This window comes from Vulpes lagopus, chromosome 9 (genome assembly GCF_018345385.1).
Source record: "Vulpes lagopus strain Blue_001 chromosome 9, ASM1834538v1, whole genome shotgun sequence".
NCBI lineage: Eukaryota > Metazoa > Chordata > Mammalia > Carnivora > Canidae > Vulpes > Vulpes lagopus.
In genome coordinates this window covers 77437894-77460794 of record NC_054832.1, presented here as the reverse complement: position 1 = coordinate 77460794, position 22901 = coordinate 77437894, and the positions used below count along the sequence as shown (strand labels likewise).

Genomic DNA, 22901 nt, shown 5'->3' with positions numbered 1-22901 from the left:
GCAGCAACTGTAGCCAAGTTGACCTTTGTGAGTGGAAGTACATGTTGCTGATCCATTAAGGTACTCTATCTCTGCCACAAATTGCACTTTGTTCATCTGTCCATTGGGTAATGACAGGAAAAGATGGGTAAAAAAAAGGCTGATTGGTATCTGAAGAACAGCCCATCCTACTATTCACTTGATTATTAAAATCTTCCTCTGTTTAACTCACCCTTTAGTGAACATTTGTGTGGGATACAACTATCTTTGTGTTTTTTGTCCATTTCAGAGAAATCTATCCCCATAATTGTTACTCAGACCTTCTTGTCACTTATTTTACCAGTCACATTTTCCCAACTCCCTGATCATCCATCCAAATTATAGACCATAGTCCATGAATCCATATACACTCATAACTCTGTCCATTTCTCCTTCTGAGCAAAATGAACAAACACGTGCACTGCTTGAAGTTCTGTCAAATGAGAAGATTTCTCTTCACCACTACACATCAGGAGTATTCTGGAAAGGGGTTATAGGGCAACAGCTGTCCACTTTTAGGTGATGCCTATGCAATGTGCAGAATTATCTTTAAACCAGGCCTGACCCTTTACTTCCTCAGTCATCTGATTGTAAAGAACTCCGCATGAGGCCATAGACACAAGCTGGAAGAGAGAAGTCAATGTGGGGCCAGGAGGCTGAGCCAATGGCATTTGAACTACTTCTCCATGCAACTTACTTATGCATTTATATGGTTTGGTGAGTTAGAAAACACCTAATTCAAGATAAGCATCTCAGGTCACATGATGAGTTGGTGGCCCATGGTCAAGCAATCAGTCTCTACTAAGGCCCTGGAGGAGATTAAGAGCCGTTTCTGAAATGGATGCATGCAATGCAGAAGATGGCAAAGCTTTGCTCCAGAATCCTTACGATCTGGACTGAAATTCACCTATAGGAACCTGCCAAACTCTGCAAACAGCATCCTTAGGTGCCACTGACACTTTAGGCACCTTGGATCTGACAGGTCATAAGGCCCAAATGGCAGATCAGCTTACACAGCAGCCTGGAAATGTTGCAGAGCCTTCTCTTTTTCTGGGACCCACTTAAAATTGGCAGCTTTTTTGGTCACTTAATAAATTGGCAGTAGTAGGTTACCCATGATGACTGTTGCCTGCAAAGTCCAAAGAGGCCCATTGGGCATTTTGCCTTTTTTTTTTTTTCAGTTATAGGAAAGGCCATAAACAACAACTTATCCTTCACTTTAGAAGGGATATCTCAATGTATCTCATACCACCTGACCTCTATAAGAAAAAGATCATCTACGAATTTTTGTTGGATTTATGCCCCACTCTCTAACACTATATCTTACCAGTAAGTCTACAGTTGGTGCTTCTGTTTGCTCACTAGGTACAATCAGCATAATGTCATCAAAGCAAAGGTCCAGTGTGAAATCTTGTGGAAAGGAAAGATGATCAAGATTCCTGTGACCTAAATTATGACTTATGGCTGGAGGTTAACGTATCCTGAGGTAGGACAGTGAAAGTATATTGTTGGTTTTGTCAGTTGAAAGCAAACTCTTTTTCACGAGCAAAGGATAATTATTGAGGAGAAAAGCATTTGTCACATCAATAGCTACATAGCAGGTACCAGAAGATGTGTTAATTTGCTAAAGAAATGAAACCATATCTGGTACAGCAGCTGCAAGTGGCGTCATCACCTAATTAAACTTATGATAATCCACTGTCATTCTCAAGACCATCTGTTTTTCTGCACTAGCCAGATAGGTGAGTTGAATGGGAATGTAATGGGAATCATTACACCTCTGTACTCTTGAAGTTCTTGATGGTGGCACTAATATCTGCAATCCCTAAAAAATGCAGTACTGTTTTACTATTTCTCCTGGTAGATACCATTCTAGGGGCTTCCACTTGGTCTTTTCTATCGTAATAACTCTCACTCCCAGAATAAGAAACAATGTGGAGATTCTACTAGTTGCTGAGTATATCTATTTCAATTCTGTATTCCGGAGCTCTGGCAATAACCACAGGATGGCTTTGAGAGTCCCCTAAATTCACTGTGAGATGGGTCTAGTCAAAATTCTACTTATCACCTAACCTTTGGAAGCCCCAGTGCTGAGGGACCACTGTGATGTTTTTGAATCTCCTGGAATTAGTGTTATGTCAGTTAAGAACTAGGATGCAGTTGTCCCTGAAAAGTCTGGTTATTTCCCTTTCCTCAATGGACAGTTACCCTGGTAGGAGGCCATATATCCTTGACCTTCTAGGAAAGCTGGAGAGAGATTAACCAGGGTCTTTTTTTCCAAGGGAACCCATCCTTCCCCCATTCATGGGCCTCAGGACCTACAAACTGGTTCAGGTTTGGGAATTGATTGAAGGCCCATGACTGTTTTGGTGATTCAGGATAGACTGTTCACTGGACCTATAATTCTTCTGCTTTTTTAGATCAAGTTGAGAAATAAATAGGCTTCCCACCTATTTCACTTTTAGGAAGGCATAATCAACTTGCCAATGTCTGAAAATCAGACTATTCTGATTACTGCTTTGAAGATTGATGTCCATTATGGTAACTATAGCCACTTCTCTTAAGTGCTGCCACTCAGCCCCTGCCATCCCAGGATGCAATTTCTCTCCTGCATTTAAGGACCCCAGTTCAGTGGCAGCACTTCTCACTTTAACTTCTAACCTACAGAAGTGACCACAGAGTTCTTCAATTTTGTTTGGTTCCTATAACAAATCCTTGCCTCACAGTCATTGTCAAAGCTGTGAGTGAGCAGGTTTCACATGATAAACCCATTCTGACACCCCAAACTCTTTAAGCCTTTGAATCTCTTTATCTACCTTAAATCAAAGCAGGTCTGGCATTTCTAACTCTCCTATTGTGGGCCATGTTTTGGTCTGTGTTTTTGTCAATCAGACAAACAAAGTGGTAGAGCCCTCCTAACCCCACACAGTAAAACATTAACTGTAAAATCTCTGCTTCATTAGGCCATATAGGTAAATCTGTCCTAATTCAACTTTATGCTCTTTCCATCATTATCTCATATTCTTTTTTTTTTTTTAAGTCCCACATCCTTAAACTGTCATCACATCTCCTTATGGGTCACATTTTGATTAAGAGTATCCAGTGCTGATATTTTATATATTTCTATAGCTATATTAGTGTTTTCTTTCACAGTGGAAAAAAAATCACTGGTGCCTTTAAATTTAATCAGATTAGGGAACCAATTCTAGAAGCCCCAGAACCAATTCAGAAAACTCCTTAAGGTTCTAGTAAATTGTAGATATTATCCACATTTATAAAGGTTTTCTCATGGCAGAACCTAGATCAGATTTTGACTGATTGAGGACTATACCACAGTCAATTTGACACATAAAGTTACTAATTACAAATTCTAAGCCTTTATTTCATTCCAGAGTATGCAGGTTGGCTCTAAGTAAGTCTATTTAGACAGGGATGTGAGGGCAGCTCAGCTTCACCCCATGTTCTGTGGGCCCTTTAGGAAAATGTTGCTTTATGTATGTCATTCTGGGGCCAGACCAAGTGGATGGCAGCCTCCTGAAGAGGCTTTTCTAATGCAAGAGGTGCAAGAGAGCAGTGGGAACATATGAGGCCATTAAAGAAATCAAGACATTATCACTTCAATGGTGGCAGGAGCAATTCACATGATTAAGTCTAAAGTCAATAGATAGCAAAGCCACTCTCTCCATGATAAATTTATGGCATGGAAGTGGATGCCAGAAAAGATAGAGAATCTGGGTCAATCATTCAATTTTCCACAAGTGTTTACATATTATAGCTTATGTTTGTTTTCAGACTTGACATCTCTCATTGCATCTGTAGAGAATCAAAAGTTATCAATATAACCTGTACCTAAATGATAGTGTTCATCTAAAAGATACTCTTTTGCCCTGGTGTTTTATTTTTTAAATCTATCTTTATTTGTTACTAACTCAGATATATTATTACTGATATATTTGTTGTTTGATAAAGGCTTACCTCAAATATGAATAATTTATTTCTCTTTTTTTTGAATAATATTTCTAACACCATATGCTGTCTGAAAAATATAGATATAGGAACAAATATATATTTCTATTTCTATAAATATACATGGAAATAGGCTAAAGGGATCAGATAGAATTATATATTTACTTTTATTGGGAGGGGTAGTGCAATTTTGCATGGATAAATGTTACTGTGGTACATACAGCCTTACAACATGGCTTATTATATGCACATATGTACTTCCTTGCTCTGTCAGCTGGCAAGGCCTAAGTAAGTGGTTGAATACATAAATAAATGGGGGAAGAACAGGCAAATATTCTATCTAGAGCAATTTCAAATATTCATGTAGACACTTTACCCTCATTGAAGGGAAGTGTGACTTCCATTCCTTAAGTATGAGCTGCTCATAGTGACTTCTAGTCAAAGAGCAAAGTGTGGAGAGACAGAAAAAAGTAACTTACCAGTGGGGAAACCTGACAAACACTATCCTCGTCAGGTGGTCATAGTCAGCCTTCACAATGATAAGTCTTGTTGACAACGTGGACCTTTGATACAATGTGAAGAAATGGTACTAATCTCTGTGGTATCCTCCCCAAATCTCATGGCTCTAGTATAATCATGAGAAAAACATCAGAATAAGCCCAGTGTAAGTACATTCTACAAATTACTGATTAATACTCCTGAAAACTGCCAAAGTCATTTAAAAAAAACAAAGTCTGAGAAACAGTCACAGCTAAGAGGAGCCTGAGACATGGTGATTAAATATAATATGGTGCCCTGGATAAGATCCTAGAACAGAAAAAGAACGTGAGAAAAAAAAACAAGAAAATTGGAATCAAGTATAAATTTAATAATAATAATATATAAATTTAATAATAATATTTAATAATAAATTTAATAATAATAATAATATATAATATTGATGTATCAATTCTAACAAATGTGCATACTAATGTAAGATGTTAATAATAGAGGAAAAAGGAATGTGGGGTATATGGGAACTCTGTGCTATTTTCACAATATTTATGTAAATCTAAAGCTGTTCTAACAAAAGTTTAGACAAAAAAGGCTCAAAAATTTTAAATAAAAAAACTGAACAGCTTTTACTGCAATTTTAAAATTTATAATCACTGAAAATAGTTTCATTGTAGTATGTAATTTATTCTTACCCAGCAATTAAGTCATTTTAAATCTCATAATAATTTTTTTCTGAATAAGCACTGATATTATTACCTAATATTTTGATGAAAGATAATGGAAGATTCAGGAAAAAGAAGGAAAATGTTAAAAAAGGTAGAGATGCAGGCACAATGTGTCATATTATTAATGATGTATTAAAATGTATGAACTAATATTCAGATTATGGCACTAAACATGAGCTTGTGTTTAGACAGATGGTTAAGTACCCTCATGTCTATTTCTCTAGTTGCTTTTTAGTAGCAGGAAATTGCTTCTAGAGATATTATGTTTTTATATGATAAATAAGTATTGAAATTCCACTTTAATATAAAGGAATAACTTTATGTCAAAGTTGGAGATAAACAGGTATTTATAGTTTTTTCCAACACAATCTTTAAGAGCAATTTTGAAAAATAATTTTTAAAACTAACAACCAATTTCCCTTGGATATCAAAAAATTAAGTGATTTAAATAGAGAAGGAGATAAACTAGAAGAGACTCTTTTAAGATAGAGAACAAACATGTTTGATGGAAGGAAGTAGGTGGGTGATGGGCTAAATGGGTGATGAGCAATAAGGAGGGCACTTGTGATGAGTACCGGGCATTGTATGTAAGTGATGAATCACTAAGTTCTACTCCTGAAACTAATATTATATTATATGTTAACTAACTAGAATTTAAATAAAAATTCGAAAAAAGATTACCCTCAAAAAATAATTTAAAAAAAGAAAAAACTGATTAAGTAATTTATATCATCAAATTGTAATTTTTATCATCAAATCCCCTTTTATTTGCAAATGACTTGTTTTTACCTAGATTTACTATAATCAGCTTGCTTATGCATTCCAATGGAGTAAAACCCATGAAACCTATTTAGGGAAAACACTCAATATTTTATGCAGCGTGTTCAATTAACTATTGAAGACAGTCAATCTCTTTTCTTGCAGGGGCAATAGTAATAATCCAGTGACAGCATAAGTGAACATCCTGCTTTGTTTCGCTCACACTTATTTGATAAACACTTACTGTTTATCAACCTAATACAACAGAAAATGACAAAGAAGAACAAAATAATTCACTGTTCCAAAGACTGAGAGGAGGATTAATCTTGAGTCCGATCTTTTACTCTGGAAATCACCATACATTTTACTTTGAGTCTCATTTATATAAACTATATTATATATTGGCTCTGCAGTTTTTTCATAGTGTCAGGGTGTCAATTTTCTAAGACCATTCTTAGTTTCATTAAGTTTATCATATAACTAAAATTAAATTCTCTAAAAACATTAAAAAAACAAATATGCATTTGTGTGCATTTAAGTTTATGTTCACCATTTAGATATTATAATCACCGCAAAATGAATCTGTATTCAGTATTTCACACATCGATTTATCTTAATATTAAAAAGTTTGTTTCCTTACATCATACTGTTTGTTAATAAAATTTTAAGTTCCAGAGAGAATTATTCATGCATGTAGCTTTTTAATTAAAAAAAGGAAGATTAGTCAACCTTTTTTCAAGAGATAACCATACGAAAAGCAACATTTAATTAGTCCTTTGAAGTTTCTTTCCCAGTTGCAAAGTCAGGTTTGACAAAGAGCACTAGGAACGTGCCCTTAGGGGAAGGGTGGACTCTAACCCAGACACTGAATGCTCAGAGGTGCCCCGAGATGCCCCCACTCAGCCAGGCAGCCCCAGGACAGGAGGCCTATGCTGCACCAAGGCGAGAGCTAAGACTTTTCTCTCTTCCTTCCACTCTCTTCATGTGGCCCTGGGAATTCCTGTCCTGTCCAGGTGGCTGTGGAAGGTGCGCCCACAGGGTCTGCTCCCTAATTGCTTATGCTTTGCTTTATCAGCGTGCCTTACCCTTACAGTCGGTGCTGTGCTTCATGGCTTACCATTTCTCTGTCTTTTCAGACATCCTTTGCGGTGCCTTAGCACATGGATTTCAGGACTGCCTGTGAAGAGGTATGTTACATGGCTTTCGGCTTCTTGAATAAGGAAAACAGGTTACAAAAGGGACACACTTAGCTCTCCTTTATATAAGTGGAACACTGCAGAGGCAGAGGAATGAGTGGCAGGTCCATTTCATTCCCAGGGTATGAACTATTTCTGCGAGACTAAAAAGCCAAAGAGTGCCTGGGGAAGCCTTGGATTTTCACTCTTTCTCAAGAAGACTGGAGCATATTTGATTTGATTAAATTTCCCTTCTCCATAAACTGTACACTCACTGTGTGATTTCAGGTAGTAGCAGTGTTGGAAGTAATTCTTTGCACATAAATAGTCATAAATTAGAAGACCTCTCAAGTCCCTTTCAGCACAAAATCCTAGGATTTTATGATTCCAATATTATTTAACTGTTTCAATATTATTTAAGTATTAATATATGGAAATTCAGATTCTCCGTAGAGCTGTCTTCACACTTTGGTATGAGTTAAAGAGATACATTGCTCTTTCAAGGATATTGAAGGCCATTCAAGTGTGCAGTCAGTAGTGCATGCAGTTAGGCCCCAGGGGATGTAACCATTCTATTTTAGGAAAACACACTATTTTACTAAAGATGCAACATTCAAAGCATTCTTTCATTCTTCAGGCAAAATGCAAACACTCATAGGTTAAAATATTTTATGTTTGCTTAAAAGGTTTAAAATATCTTTATTGTAAATGCAGATACCTCAAGAAAAACAACCATAACTAGATTATCTATGGTACAGTTAAAAACAAACCAACAAGAAACTTATTAACATTTGTAAAGATGGTTCTTTTAATGAGATGTCACATGTTAAGTTTCCTGCATAAATGCCTACTTTTAAAAAGCAATTTGTTACAATTGGTTCAAAGTTTAGAACATTACTAAGATCTTTTAGGAAATTAATAAATTCCTTATATATATATACATATATATATATATATATTTAAGGATTTATTCATTTGAGTGAGAGAGAGAGAGGAAGAGCATGTGCATTGGAGAGTGATGGGGAGGGACAGAGGGAGAGAATCGCAAGCAGACTTCCAGCTGATCTTGGAGCCTGGTGCAGGGCTAATCGTACCACACATGAGATCAAGACCTGAGCTGAAACCAAGTCTTTTGCTTTAACTGAGTGAGCCACTCACATGCCCCACTTTTATATTTTTAATACTTAAGCTTAAACTTCTTATTTTTCCAAAGGATTCTCTCTACACTAGCAGTTTTCAAATTACATTATATTTATTTTATATTTATTTTTAAATCTCTCTTATGTGCTATACTAAATACTATAATGTCAGAATGTATAATTTATTCATCCTTCTAACTTAGCACCTATCAGTTCATACTTTTAAAAAATGAGTTAATGCTTTAGAAGCTTCAATTTAGAAACATATATTTTAATTCTGTGCCATGTCTAGTGTTAAATACATAGTATTATACTCTTAATTTTGGATGTAGTAAGCCTACTATTTCCATCACAGTGTTTGTTATTTTGTTTTGGGTAATAAAGCACCATTGAATGGATATTTGCAGGAATGAGATAACAAATGAAAAACCTGTGAGATTCATGAAATCCTTAGAGACAGGATAGTGGCTAAATACTGTTTTAAAACATGGTTTACCTTGGGCTTCAGAGGCTGATATAAGATTGATTGATTTCTCAGACCTTTTTTCAAACAAAATTGTTTGATTCATTGGTTTGGAATATATATCAAGTATTATTTAGGGTTCAGAGATTTATTTTACGATGGTGTTATAAACCAAAATTTACCCTTGCTTCTGGAACAGAGGTTCTTGTTCTCTTGCAATGAGCTATTTGACAATCTCTACTATTTTAGACGGTCCTCAAGGTGGAGTAAAACTGTCTCAGAATTGCTCAACACCCAGATGGCTCAGTGGTTGAGTGTCTGCCTTCGACTCAGGGCATGATCCTGGGAACCTGGGATTGAGTCCCATATCAGGCTCCCCACAGAAGCCTACTTCTCCCTTTGCCTATGTTTCTGCCCCTCTCTCTGTATCTCTTATGAATAAATAAATAAAATATTTTTAATAATAAATTTATTTTTTATTGGTGTTCAATTTGCCAACATACAGAATAACACCCAGTTCTCATCCCGTCAAGTGCCCCCCTCAGTGCCCGTCACCCATTCACCCCCCCCCTCCCCTTCCATCACCCCTAGTTCATTTCCCAGAGTTAGGATTCTTTATGTTCTGTCTCCCTTTCTGATATTTCCTACTCATTTCTTCTCCCTTCCCTTCTATTCCCTTTCACTATTATTTATATTCCCCAAATGAATGAGAACATATAATGTTTGTCCTTCTCCGATTGACTTATTTCACTCAGCATAATACCCTCCAGTTCCATCCACGTTGAAGCAAATGGTGGGTATTTGTCATATCTAATGGCTGAGGAATTTTTTTTAATAATAAATTTATTTTTTATTGGTGTTCAATTTAAAATCTTTTAAAAAAGAAAAAAATAAGAACTGCTCAGCAGCAACAGCCATGTGTCTTCCACACACTGGCTAGGTTTGCAAGAATACAGAACTCTAAGATACTCTGAACATGATCAAATTCCCCTAGAGATGGATCAAAGTCAATTAGTTTGCCTGAAATTTACAGTCTTAAAACATTTTAGTGGACATAAAGCATAAAGATAATTTAGCTTAACTCTCTCACTTTGCAGGTGAGGAAATTGAGAGGTTTTATGAAATTCTAAGTGCCATTTAATTAATTAGTTAAAAGTAAAACCATAATGTGTAGTTTGGAACTCGTGAGTCCAAATTTGAGCCTCTTTCTAAATTATGTTGCTGGAAATTATAACATAGACAAATATATGTTGAATAAAACTTATTTTCTCTTGACTGCTAATAAGCTATTAAAGATGCAACTCTGATATCCATATCCATTGGACAAATCTAGCTAGATTATAACCATGCACAAACCAGGAAGTCTCTTTTGTGAAAAGAAATGGAAATATATATAGTTCTATGTAAAATATCTTAATTTTCTAATGCATACCCTTTGCAAAAAAAAAAAAGGTTTATTAATTAAGAAGTTTCTCCTCTTGAAAAGAAAATACTGCAATATTTTAAGGAATTGGGATTTAGAAGTCATAAAATGCATAAGTGAAGGTAGAGAATCCAATTGGGACAACATAAAATCCACAATTTAGGAGAAAAAGTGTATGCTATGTGCAGGTAAATTACTGATTTTCTACTTTTAAAGATATCATCAAAATAATAATATATATTAGGGATTCTTAGGTGGCTGGTCAGTTAAGCATCTGCCTTTGGCTTCGATCATGATTAAGCCCCAAGTCAGGCTTAGGGGATTCTGCTTCTCCCTCTCCCTCTGCCCCTCCACTTCCTCCTCCTGCTTGTGCTCTTTCTCAAATAAATAGATAAAATCTTAAAAAAAAAAAAAAAACTACGTGTTCAAGGAGCCACTATGCTGTCTTTAGTGTAGGTATTCCTCATATTTCATTTTCACATCTATATATGAACCATGTTTCTGTGTTGACCATGAAAAAGTATATTTTTCCATAACATATTTAATAATTTATAATTCATTTACATATTTAATTTTAGTCCCTCATACAATAGGATAGAATTTGACTATGAGTCAATTGTATCTAATGGCATTCAGTGCAATATTGCTATAATATGGTAGGATATAATAAATTACACATCACTTAAAACTGTAAGTTTACGGAACAAATTAAGTTATATTTGGCAACCAAAATATGGAAATACCAAGGACATCTGCAAAACTATGTACAGGGCATGTCATGGTCTCTGTCCAGTTCCTTGTAGTTTTTTATGTCTGATATCGCAAATTTTATGTTTCCAGTTTAAAAGGAACATAGATTCTAAAGTTTCATGAAAGCAGAGGTGCCTGAGTGGCACCATCAGGTAAGCATCCTACTCTTGATATTGGCTCAGTTCATGATCTCAGGGTCATGAGACAGAGACCCATGTTGGGCTCCATGCTTAGGCAGAGTCTGTTTGAGATTCTCTCTCTCCCTCTCTCTATCCCTCACCCTGCTCACACACTCTCTCTAAATAATTGAATAAATAAATAAAATCTTTAAAAAAAAAAAGTTTCATGAAAGCACGTTTCATTCTTTCAGGATCTAGAATCTATATTAAGGAGGCCTTAACTTTTAAGTATAAAAGAAAATATAGCCGATTTTTTAAAGTTCCAAGGTACTAGATTTAAGCTAAGCATAAAGTATTTGTAAGTTTAAATGTGAGGTCTGTTTGTTTAAAACAGAGTAAATCTGTGTAAATTCATAAACACACCTCATTGATTTACAGAAAGCAAGTCAATGACTAGATTTTTTTTTAAGATTTTATTTATTTATTCATGAGAATACACAGAGAGGAGAGAGAGAGAGGCAGAGACACAGGCAGAGGGAGAAGCAGGCTCCATGCAGGGAGCCTGACGTGGGACTCGATCCGGGTCTCCAGGATCAGGCCCTGGGCTGTAGCCCGCGCTAAACCGCTGAGCCACGAGGGCTGCCCAATGTCTAGATTTTTAAAAAGTATTGCCTGTTAAATAATTAAGAGGCCTCCTTTATTCCTCTAAGCAAACAATGTGGATTTTGTAAAATCCCCCTGCAATATAATATTATCTACCAGGCACAAGGAGACATTTGAATCTGTATCATTTTTTTTTATGAATCATGCCTTTAAAATTTCAAGCATTATAATTTACATAATATATTGTACATGTCTACATAGAGCAATACATTTCTTTACTCATGTGCAATGTGTATGCAGTCCATGAAGTTTAAAGACAAATGATTGTCATGTTAATAAAGAAATGAGTGCAGGACCTCAGTTTATACTAAAATGTACAGCCAATACTTATTTAGGTGATTATTTTTCAGCAATCTGGGTGCACAAGTATAAAGACCACAGCCAGATGCTTTTTGTTGTACTGCACTAGTGGCCACTCTCGCAGTCCTGGTTCCCATTCTTAACCCTGAAGCAATCTACGGGGGACGAGGCTGTGCAGATTAAGCCTCTCCCCATATCCTCAGAAGCTTGTATTTAATGGGAAAATCATCACATCAGAGTGGTTTCACTCACGTTACCCCCCAGTGGCCATTGTTCTGACCAGGAAAAACGGTTGGTTCAAGATGATGACCTTCTCAGAACACTCTGCACTCCCATAGGAGATTCTTGGTGACCAAAGTGCTACCTCCTGGTGAGAGACACTGATGGTCATGTCACTGTTTACAGGAGGATTGGGAGAGGCTTCCCTCATATAATTTGTGCATGAGAGAAACCAGAGCAAGTGGTAGAGTGCAGAATCTGGAGCAGCTTGGGTTCGGATCCTAACTTCCATTTATTTCTGCTCCTCCGTTCTTTTCCTATCTATGAAAGTGGCTGCACTGGGTTGTTAGGAGGATCAAATGAAATAATATTGCAGGAAACACAGTAAACGTTATGCAAGTGGTTGTTAAACAACAAATAAACATATGACTACATTTCCCTAGCAGTGATACCAGTCCAGCAGTGCTGTTGTGAGTCAGAGGAGTGCCCTGAAACGAATTTTATCCATTTTTTGATCCACTGTACCAGCTCTGATTCTAATACAGTTGTTTACTAGCTCTCAGCATTTTCTGCTCAAGATTTATTCTGTTATCAAAAACTATGTTGTAGCTTTCCCAATTCCTATCCGCCTCCTGCTCTAAGAAATATACGTATAAATCACTGTTCAGATTTCTCTAGGGCATATCCAATATCTTTAAACTCCTGGAACATCACATAAGGGCCCTGACATTCCTCCTCTTCACCTAACGCCTCTCCTCCCTTGGCGCCTGCTACATCATGCAGACTTAGCATTGGAATGTACTCATGCTTCTCTCTTCTTGCATCATGTCAACTATCCATCTTCATACTTTCATATCTTTACTCATTTTACCCTCTTGGAATAAAATAACTTTTGCCTCCTCTAATTGTTATTTCCTCAATCTTTTAAAAAAATATTTTATTTATTTATTCATGAGAGACAGACACAGAGAGAGAGGCAGAGACACAGGCAGAGGGAGAAGCAGGCTCCATGCAGGGAGCTCGACGTGGGACTTGATTCCAGGACTCTAGGATCACTCCCTGGACTGAAGGCAGACGCTAAACCACTGAGCCACCCGGGCATCCCTCCTCAATTTATTTTTTAAGACAAACCATACATTTTTCTATCTACAAAACTTTCTTTGACAACCTCCCTCCTTCAAGAATATTTAACTCTTCTCTCCATGCTGTTCCTACATCAGATATCACATTGTGTATATGCACATTTTTGTAAGTAAGAGGACTCTGAGGTCAGAGACTGCTGTCTGATTCATGTCTGAATTAATTTCAGATTATTTGGAAAATTGATGTATGTATGGGATTTTATTTTATTTTATTTTATTTGTGCGTGTGTTTTTTTTAAAGATTGTACTTATTTATTCATGATAGACATAGAAAAAGAGGGAGAGGCAGAGACACAGGCAGAGGGAGAAGCAGGCTCCATGCAGGGAACCTGACGTGGGACTCGATCCTGGGACTCCAGGATCGCCCCTGGGCTGAAGGCAGGCACTAAACCGCTGAGCCACCCAGGGATCCCAGGATATTAAATGTATTTTCATGTACATGGCTAAGTCTTTATAATAAAATATATGCAACATCTATAATCCCTAAAGAATGAATTTAAGTAGAATTTGTTGTAAGCTTCATTAGTGCTGTTTTTCCAAACAGCTGTTTATTGGCATGTGTGTGTGTATGTGTATTCATTCTAACCAAAGGTACTTCTTTCTTTATTTTTCTTTAATTCTGCCTTCTTAGGACCCAAATGTGAGCTCACAGTCTGTGTTCTGTTTTGCACACAACTCTCTAATAATTAGGGGATATTTTATACATTATTTGAGGGAATGGAGATCTGACCATGTCGGATGTAACAAGTCTCATAGCTGTATTTTTGTGCCTCAAACTTTCCCTGGATGATCTTTGATATCTCTTTGATGTGTAACAATAATGTATTTATGGGCTCTCAGGGAAAACCCCCCTTTCATCATCATGCTGAGACAGGGCATTATTTGTGATTGCTAGCTATTCCATTACACTTCTGGGAGAAAATTGGCCCAAATGTACTGTACATTAAAAAATCAGCAAATGTGCTCAATTATGTTCACTTGGCTTTGATATTATTTTATACCCTCCTCTTCTCCATGCCACCTCAGAGAGTCTTGATGTTGGCTCCTAGCCAAGATCACATTGTAAGCATGAAAGACTCTTCTCTGTGAAAAATGTAGAAAATTATGTTCTATATTAAGAAAATATAATTTGCCTTTGCTGAAATATTTTTGTCCTCTAGACCTATTCACTTGAGTTGTGCTCTAGAATAGATTAATTGACACAATTTAGTGAATGCCTGCTGTGTGCCAGTCTCCTAAAGGAAGAAAGAATGCCGTCTATGCTCCTGGAAAAAAAAAAAAACTAGTTTTTCCTTAAAAGATATAACCCTTACAAAATAATTCCAGACTAATATAAGACCATGGTTATAGAGAGTATAATGGTATGTGTTAGCACATGGAATAAAGCAGTTTACAGCAAGAATAATCTTTAGAGGCATCAGTATCTAATTACATTCCCATTTACATAATGAAACATTTTTTTAAAGGAAGAAATTCCTGGTGGATCCACATGTAAATTTATATTCCAAGAGAAAGCCTGGTATTATTGCCTGGAATTTTGTGCTCATTAAATACGAAGGATAAACACATATTTATGTATGCTTATCCTTTTATCGAAATTAAGAATGGCTTAATAATTATTAAATGAAAATGTAATTGCCAAAGTAGTCATTGTTCCTGTTGACTTGATGGTGCGGAATGATGGCCAGAGGTCATTTCCTGTCTCAAAAGAATTTCCTTTTGTATTTTTAACAAATGAGGACCTTAAGTGTACTTGCTGAGGAGCATAATTTTATTTATCTGGTTGAATAGTATATACTGACGGGTATTGGTGCTTCAGGAGTGATGAGATTTGAGGGTTTCTTTAATGAATACTGAGGTACTAGTGTAAAGCGACACAGTACAAGTTCAACAGTCTTCATGGGCTGTGTTTGCAACTCCCCAAAACACATGAAGCAAGAACAATGGGTTGGGAATCACAAATCTTGGGTCTTAAGCCAGGTTCTGTTTTTAATTAACTAAATTTAGGCAGTTCTCTCCCCCCTTAATCCTCATTTTCTCATCTGTACAGTGTGTGTGTATGTGTGTGTTTGGTGATTAGGAATGATGAAATCATTGAAAATAGAAAAGATGTTAAGCAGGTATGGCTTCAGATTTAGAATTCTATGATAGAGGCAGAATGTGGATTAGTGGTTGCCTGGGGCTGGGGTGAGGAGTGGAGTGATGCACATAATAGGTTTCCTTTGGAAGTGATGAAACTGTTCTAAAATTGACTATTAATGATGCCTACACAACTTTGTACAGAAATCATTGTCTTGTACATCTTAAAGGGGTGAATTGTACACAACGTGAATTGTATCTCAATTAGTTTAACAGAAATTTTATATTTAGGTCATAAATATTAAACACATTTTTCATTATTTTTCAAATATAGTGTATGAACTATATTGTTTATTCTCCTAATCTTACGTGGATTTTCTGACATAATCCCCATTACCTGAGGACTATTTCACATGAAATGGTTAATCTTGTCTCTGCACCTATATTAAGTATTAAGTTCCAGATTCATCAGAATGTATTTTCTTTAGCTCTCAAACGCTCTTCACCATGTTTTGCTATGAATAGGACATGAAATTATATTCTATAAACTAAGTATAATTTTTTTTTTCTCTATTTTGTTCTTTTCTTGCCTGAAGACAAAGACAGGGATCTGTTTGCTGCAGGATGGTAATCAGGAGCCTTTCAAAGTTCGGCTGCACCTAGCCAAAGATATTTTGATGATCCAGGAACAGGATGTGATATGTGTGTCGGGTGAGCCTTTCTATTCTGGTGTAAGTAGCTTTCCTTCTGTTGAAGTTTTTATTTTTATTTTTTTATTTTTTTATTTTTTTGGTTTTTGGTTTCTTTTGTTGTTGTTGTTAATAAAATGTTTAATTGCAGAAAATTCATAATACAGTTTTCTTTTGCCTCAGTGTAGAATGAATCCTCCTGCATGTAATTTTGTTGACATTATTAAGTAAGCAGAGCCCTTGTATATGTACCAAACCCAGATCCACAGCCACTCATTAGGGCCCATCCCCACACATGAGGGCATCTCATTGACTCCCAGTTGTTAAGTGGCTGCAGTGACACTTTTATTATCTGATCTTGAGAAAATACATTTTACTTTTTCGTGCAGCTGACTATCTGAGAATAGTGCAGGGTAGTTTCCCTGTCCTGGTCTTCTTACCTTGCATCACATTGAACTTTTGAAGTTTGTGCACAGGTGGAGCCTAAATCTTGACATTTGAGAATGAAGCTTTAGGTGGCAGTCACTGGACTCAAAGTCAATGCTTTTCCCCAGGGGATTGTGCCTAAATGATTCCATGGACCTCCTTGATATAATTATGCCCAAGTGTCATAGCAAGGTCTATCTGATGCCCTAACTGGTTGGCATATTACCCTGCTACTAATCCAACCTCTGAAAGAGCTATAAATTATCACTCAAAACTCATTGGTTTACTTAGTAGTACAGCTGTGGAAGACATCTTTAGGATAAATTATATTATATTCAACAATTTTAGCATTAAGAGGACAACTTTTAGAGTTTATCATTTATTATGTAATGGCCTTAAAGACATTATTTTAATAGTGTTGTCAAGTGTGATTTCAGAAGAAAATTACAGCAAATAACAAACAGTAGGACTCCTGGATTCCCTAGACATCTATCCCCTATTTTGGAAAAAGATTTAATCTGTAGCTTATTAACAGACTTACCTTGGAGTTCTGTTGGTGGTGAATAATGCTGCACTTGACTTTCCACCTCGCTTCTCATCAGCATCCTATGGGAGTCACACAAGGTCCTAAATCAATAGGCCCTTGCTAACTAAAGATTATGGACATTTTGCAGACTGTTAACTATCTTTTGTCACAGACCATTTAAATTATCCTGAATCATGGGTCTGACTGTCAAAGCTAATTAAATTGTTCCTATGGAGTGCCCATTCTTCCTTTTAGTTAATAAAAAATAGTGGTCAATGATTCTTCCTTTTTTCTTTCTGTCTTTTCCTTTTTTCCTTCCTCCTTCCTTCTTTTACTCCTCCTCCTTCTTCTCTCTTTATTTTCTTTCCTTTCAGTGAAGTAAAATGATTCATATAACTCTCTGGAATGAATATATTTCACAAATTCTAGATCAGTAAAGTGTTATAATTTGTAAAATTCAGTCTATCAATTGTATGTTATCGATTTTAAACTATGCAGTCAAAATAGCTAATGCACAAAAACCTAATCTCTTTTTTGAAAAGAATGTTGGGAAGAACTTGACGGAATTAAGGAGAAATACCCAATGATAATGTCGACAAATGCAAAAAAATTTGACAAAATTTGACATCCATTTATAAGAAACACTTTCAACAAAGTCCAGATAGGATGGAACTTCCTTCATCCAATAAGCCTCTAATGAACAATTCTCACTAATATTATAGTTTACATTGAAGATACTTTCTGACATTAAAAGTCAAGGATCATCACTTGCCTCATTTTTACTCAATATTGTCTTGGTTATTCAGTAAGCCAGAAAATGGATATAAATGACCTAACAATTGGAAAAGAAGATGTAAATTTTGTCTTTATTTTAACTGTCATGATGGTGTATGTAGAAACCCCTTAGAATTCTACAAAAGATAGAATAACATACAAATTCAGCAAGGTTGCTGGAAATAGGGACGATGTCCAAAGTTAATTGTATTTCTGTAATTTGCAACAAACAATAAAAATGGAATCCACAATACATCATAGGGATAATTCACTTAGTAATAAATTTAACAAAATGTGTTCAAAGCTTTTACCTTGAAAACCACAGAACTACGATAAATGAAATGAAAATAAACAAGTAATGGAGAAATGTAACATGATCATCAACGAAAGACTAAATATTTTTAAGTTTTCAAATATTCCTAAGCACTCAATATCAATTAAAATCCCCAAAATGTTTTGGTAGACCATGACAAGTTGACTCTAAGATTTACATGGAAAGACAAAGACTCAGTATAGCCCAATCTTTAACAAGGAGATCAAAGTTGGAGTGTTTATACTTCCAAATTTCAGAACTTACTATAAGATTATTATAATGAATACAATGTGATATTGTCATAAGCACTGGTACATGAATCAAATGGAACATTATAAAGAGTCCAGAAACAGAACCACACTTACATGGTCAATTGCTTTTTTTTTTATTGTGATGAACTGTACATAACATAAAATTGACCCTTTTAACCATTTTCAAGTGTATGATTCTGTGGCATTGAGCATATTCACATTGCTGTGAACTTATCACTGCTACCCATATCCAGAATTTTCATTATCCCATAGTAAAATGCTGTACCCATTAAATAATGACCCCCCCATATCCCCTCCCCTCAGCCCTTGCTGATCTCTCTTCTACTTTTCTCTCTTCTACTTTCCATCTTTACGTATTGATTCATAAGTGGAAGCACAGAATTCATGCTTTTGTGTCTGGCTTATTTCATTTAATATAATGTCTTCAAGGTTCACTCATTCTGTAGCATGTGTTAGAATTGTCTTCCTTTATAAGACTGAATAATATTATATATATATATATATATATATATATATATATATATATATACCATATTTTCTTTATCTTGCTTATCCATCCACCCAACAGTGTACATTCGGGTTGTTTCACCTTTTGGCCCTTTAGAATACTGTTAATATGAACATGAGAGCATAGATATCTTGAGTCATTGATTTTCATTCTTTTGTGTATGTTCCCAGAAGTAGAATTGCTGGATGAAATGTAATTCTGTGGCAGTTTTTTATTTAATTTCTCATCAGATGTGATTTGCAAGTAATTTTTTTCCCAACCTATGGGTTGCTTTTTATTCTGTTGCTTCCTTTGATGCACAGAGATTTTAATTTTGATGAAGTTCAGTTTGTCCATTTTTTTTTTTTTGTTGGCTGTACTATTTGGTGTTATACCTAAATCATTGCCAGATCCAATGTCATGAATATTTTCTCTACATTTTCTTCTAAGAATTCCTAGTTTCAGTTCTTACATGTATGCCATGTACATCATGTAAAATGATTTATTTTTATTTAATTTTTGCATATGGTATTAAGTCCAGCTTCATTCTTTTGCAGATAGGAATCCAGTTTGCCAGAGATTATTGTTTCTTGGTACCCTTGTAAGAAATAATTTGACCATGTATTCAAGGGCCGATTTCTGAGCTCCCTATTTATAGTATTGGTTTGTCTGTCCCATACTGTTTTGATTACTTTAGCTTTGTGGTAAGTGTTGAAATCAGGAAGTGTATACCATCCAGCTTTGTTCTTTCTCGAGAATGTTTTGACTACATAGAGTTCCTGGACATTCTATATAAATTTTAGGATGGGTTTTTCTATCTCTGTAAAAATTAACATTGGGATTTTAATGGGGATAGCATGGAATTAGTAGCTAGCTTTGGATAATACTGCCATTTCAACAGTATTGAGCTTTCTAATCCATGAACACAGGATGTTTTTTCATTTACTTATGTCTTTAATTTTTTTCAGTAATGTATTGTGGGTTTTAGTGTATGCCTTTTACTTTCTTGCTTATTTAATTCCTCTAAGTATTTTAATATTTTTATGCTATTGTTAATGGAGTTGTTTTCTTAATTTTCTTTTCTTTGTTCCATCGATTTTTGTGTATTCACTTTGTGTCTTGCTACTTTGCTGAACTTTTTTTTTTTTTAGCTCTAATGGTTGTGTGTGTCTGTATGTGGGGAGTCTTTATGTTTTCTGATATGAGATCATATCATCTGTGAGCAGAGATGATTATACCTTTTTCCTTCCAATTTGGATATATTTCATATCTTTTTCTTGCCTGATTTGTCTGGCTAAGGCTTCTACTACTATGTTTAAAAGAGGTGGGGGTATCCCTGGGTGGCTCAGCAGTTTGGCGCCTGCCTTTGGCCTGGGTCTTGATCCTGGAGTCCCTGGATAGAGTCTCATGTCGGGCTCCCTGCATGGAGCCTGCTTCTCTCTCTTTCTGTGTCTCTGCCTCTTTTTCTCTCATGAATTAATAAATAAAATCTTTAAAAAATAAAATTAATTAATTAATTAATTAAAATAAAGTAGGTGGTAAAAGTAGGCATCCTTGTTTTTGATGTTAGAGAAAAAACTTTAAGTCCACCTCTGAGTCCAGTCTTATCTATAGGTTTTTCATATATGTCTTTATTATCTTGAGGTAGTTTTCTTCTGAGTTTTTTGAGTGTTGAAAGGGTGTTGAATTTGTCAAATACTTTTACTATATCAATTAATATGATTGTGTGTGTTTCTTTCATTCTAATAATATGGTATATTACAATGACTGAATTTCATATATTGGATCATTCTTGTATTCCAGGAATAAGTCCCATTTAGTCATGATCTAAAATATATTTAATATGCTGCTGAGTTCAGTTTGCTGATATTTTGTTGAGGATTTTTGCATCAATGTTCATAAGAGTCAATAGTTTCTTTTCTTATAGTCTTTTTCTGATTTTGTATCAAGGTAATGTCACCCCTTAAGGATGAGCTAGAATGTTTTCCTTCCTTCAGCTTTTTGTAAGAGTTTGAGAAGAATTGGTATTATTTCTTCTTTAAATGTCTGGAAAAATTGACCAGTGAAATTATCAGGTCCGAGAATTTTCTTTGTTGAAGGATTTTGGATTACTGATTTATCCTCTTTACCAACATTATATTTGTTCACACTTTCAGTTCCTTCATGATTCAGTCTGAGTACATTTTGTGCTTTTAGGAATTTGTCCATTTCATCAAGGCTATTCAGTTAATTCATATTCTCTTTGGATATTTTTTAAATTTCTGTCAAGTTGGTAGTTGCTCACCTTTATTTATGATTTTAGTCATTTCTTTAGTCTTTAATATTCTTTTTTTCTTAGCTAATCTAGGTAAATATTTATGATTTTGTTAATTTTTTCAAAGAATAAATTTTTTTCATTGATTTTCTCTATTGCTTTTCTATTCTATTTTATGTATCTCTGTTCTAATCATGTTATTTCCTTCTTTCTGCTAGCTTTATGTTTAGTTTGTTTTTTTCTTTTTTTTCATTTTCTAACATGGTTAAGGTACATTGTTGGTTTGAGATCTTTTCTTTTAATGCAAACTTTTATAGCTAAAGGTTCTCTTCTTGGCACTTCTTTCATCTCAGCATTTTGATGTGTTATACTTACATTTTCATTCTTCTCTAAGTATGTTCTATTTTCCTTTTTGATTTCTCCTTTTCCCATTGGGTGATTAAAAGTATCTTAATTTCTAGAAATGTGTGTATTTTCACTTTTCCTTCTGTTACTAATTTCTAACTTCTTCCTGTTGTGGTCAGAGAAGATACCTTATGTGATATCTGCCTTCTAAAATCTGAGACTTAATTTGTGGCCTAACATATATATCCCAGAAAGTGTACCACATGCATTTCAGAAGAATCCTAGCTTTGTATGTCTTGCATTTTTTGTTGGAACTTAGACATTTGATTCTTACAATGAGGCACTCTGGAAATCAAATTCTTCCCTTTCTCCGGGGTTTGCAGTTTTTATTTGTTTCTTAGTCTTTAATTTTTGTAGGCCATCTCTATGCCAGGGATTAACCGCAAGTGTCAACTTAAGGTCTTCTCAGATCTTGCCTGAGCCTATAGCTCTCCTTGTGTATGCATTAATACTTTGTAAATTTCCCCATACATATATATGGGGAACAAAATATATCTATATATATATATTTGCAAAACCTGTGTATATGTATATATATATATATATATATATATACACACACACACATACGCATATATATGTGTGTGTGTGTGTGTGTATATATATATACACAGTTTCTTTTAAATATCTTAATTCTTAAGTGTTTGACTCCCAGAAGAGGAAACAGGGAGAAATGAAGGGAAAGGAAGTCTTTGGTTCTTTAAATCCCCTGGAATTTGCTTTAGTCAGTGGGTGTTGCTACAATGGCACTTGCCTGTCTGTACACTTCTACAATCAAAAGAAGTTATCAGTGATCAGAACTTAGGTCCCCAATATTTGGAGTTTTCCATAAGCCACATGTAAGCTGCTCCAGAAATAGGTATTCTATCACTGGGCTAGTGGGGGGATGGGTAGTTAGTTGCCACTGTTCTGAGAGCAGAAATTGATTTAAATTAGCTATGATTTACCATCCAAAACTTCTCTGAAAGTTCCAAACTTTACAATAGACTCCAGAATTCAAAATTAACTATATTAGACAGATTCTACCAGTGCAATTTCTAGGTGGAAAGAATTCTTTGTTTCTTATTCCCCTATCTTCTTCAATGCCACTGGTCAATTGTCAAATCAGTTCAAAGGAGAATAAAAGTCTTTTCAATAAAAAAACTCTAGGACAGCTCAATAAATATATGGAAAAGTAAGATTACCCCTGACTCCTACTTTATACGAATTACAAATATTTTAAGATTGACCTTAGTGTAAAGCATAGAACTGTAAAAAATAAGTTTCTGAGGAAAATAAAAAAAAAAAAACATAGGAAATGGTTTTGTGTTCAAGGGTAGA

General features: G+C 35.2%; 1 protein-coding gene across 4 annotated transcripts in view; it reads left to right on the top strand.

Annotated features, from left to right (window-relative positions):
* Positions 1–22901, top strand: part of SNTG1 (syntrophin gamma 1) — a 791929-nt gene that overhangs the window by 495976 nt on the left and 273052 nt on the right. For 3 of the 4 annotated variants that reach the window (XM_041768508.1, XM_041768507.1, XM_041768511.1), the window contains 2 exons: positions 7100–7150; positions 16032–16166. In XM_041768508.1, coding sequence (XP_041624442.1) covers positions 7124–7150; positions 16032–16166 — 162 coding nt within the window. In that variant the 5' untranslated portion in view covers positions 7100–7123. The remainder of the gene's footprint in view (positions 1–7099; positions 7151–16031; positions 16167–22901) is intronic. The other variant, XM_041768509.1, reaches the window with a different exon arrangement.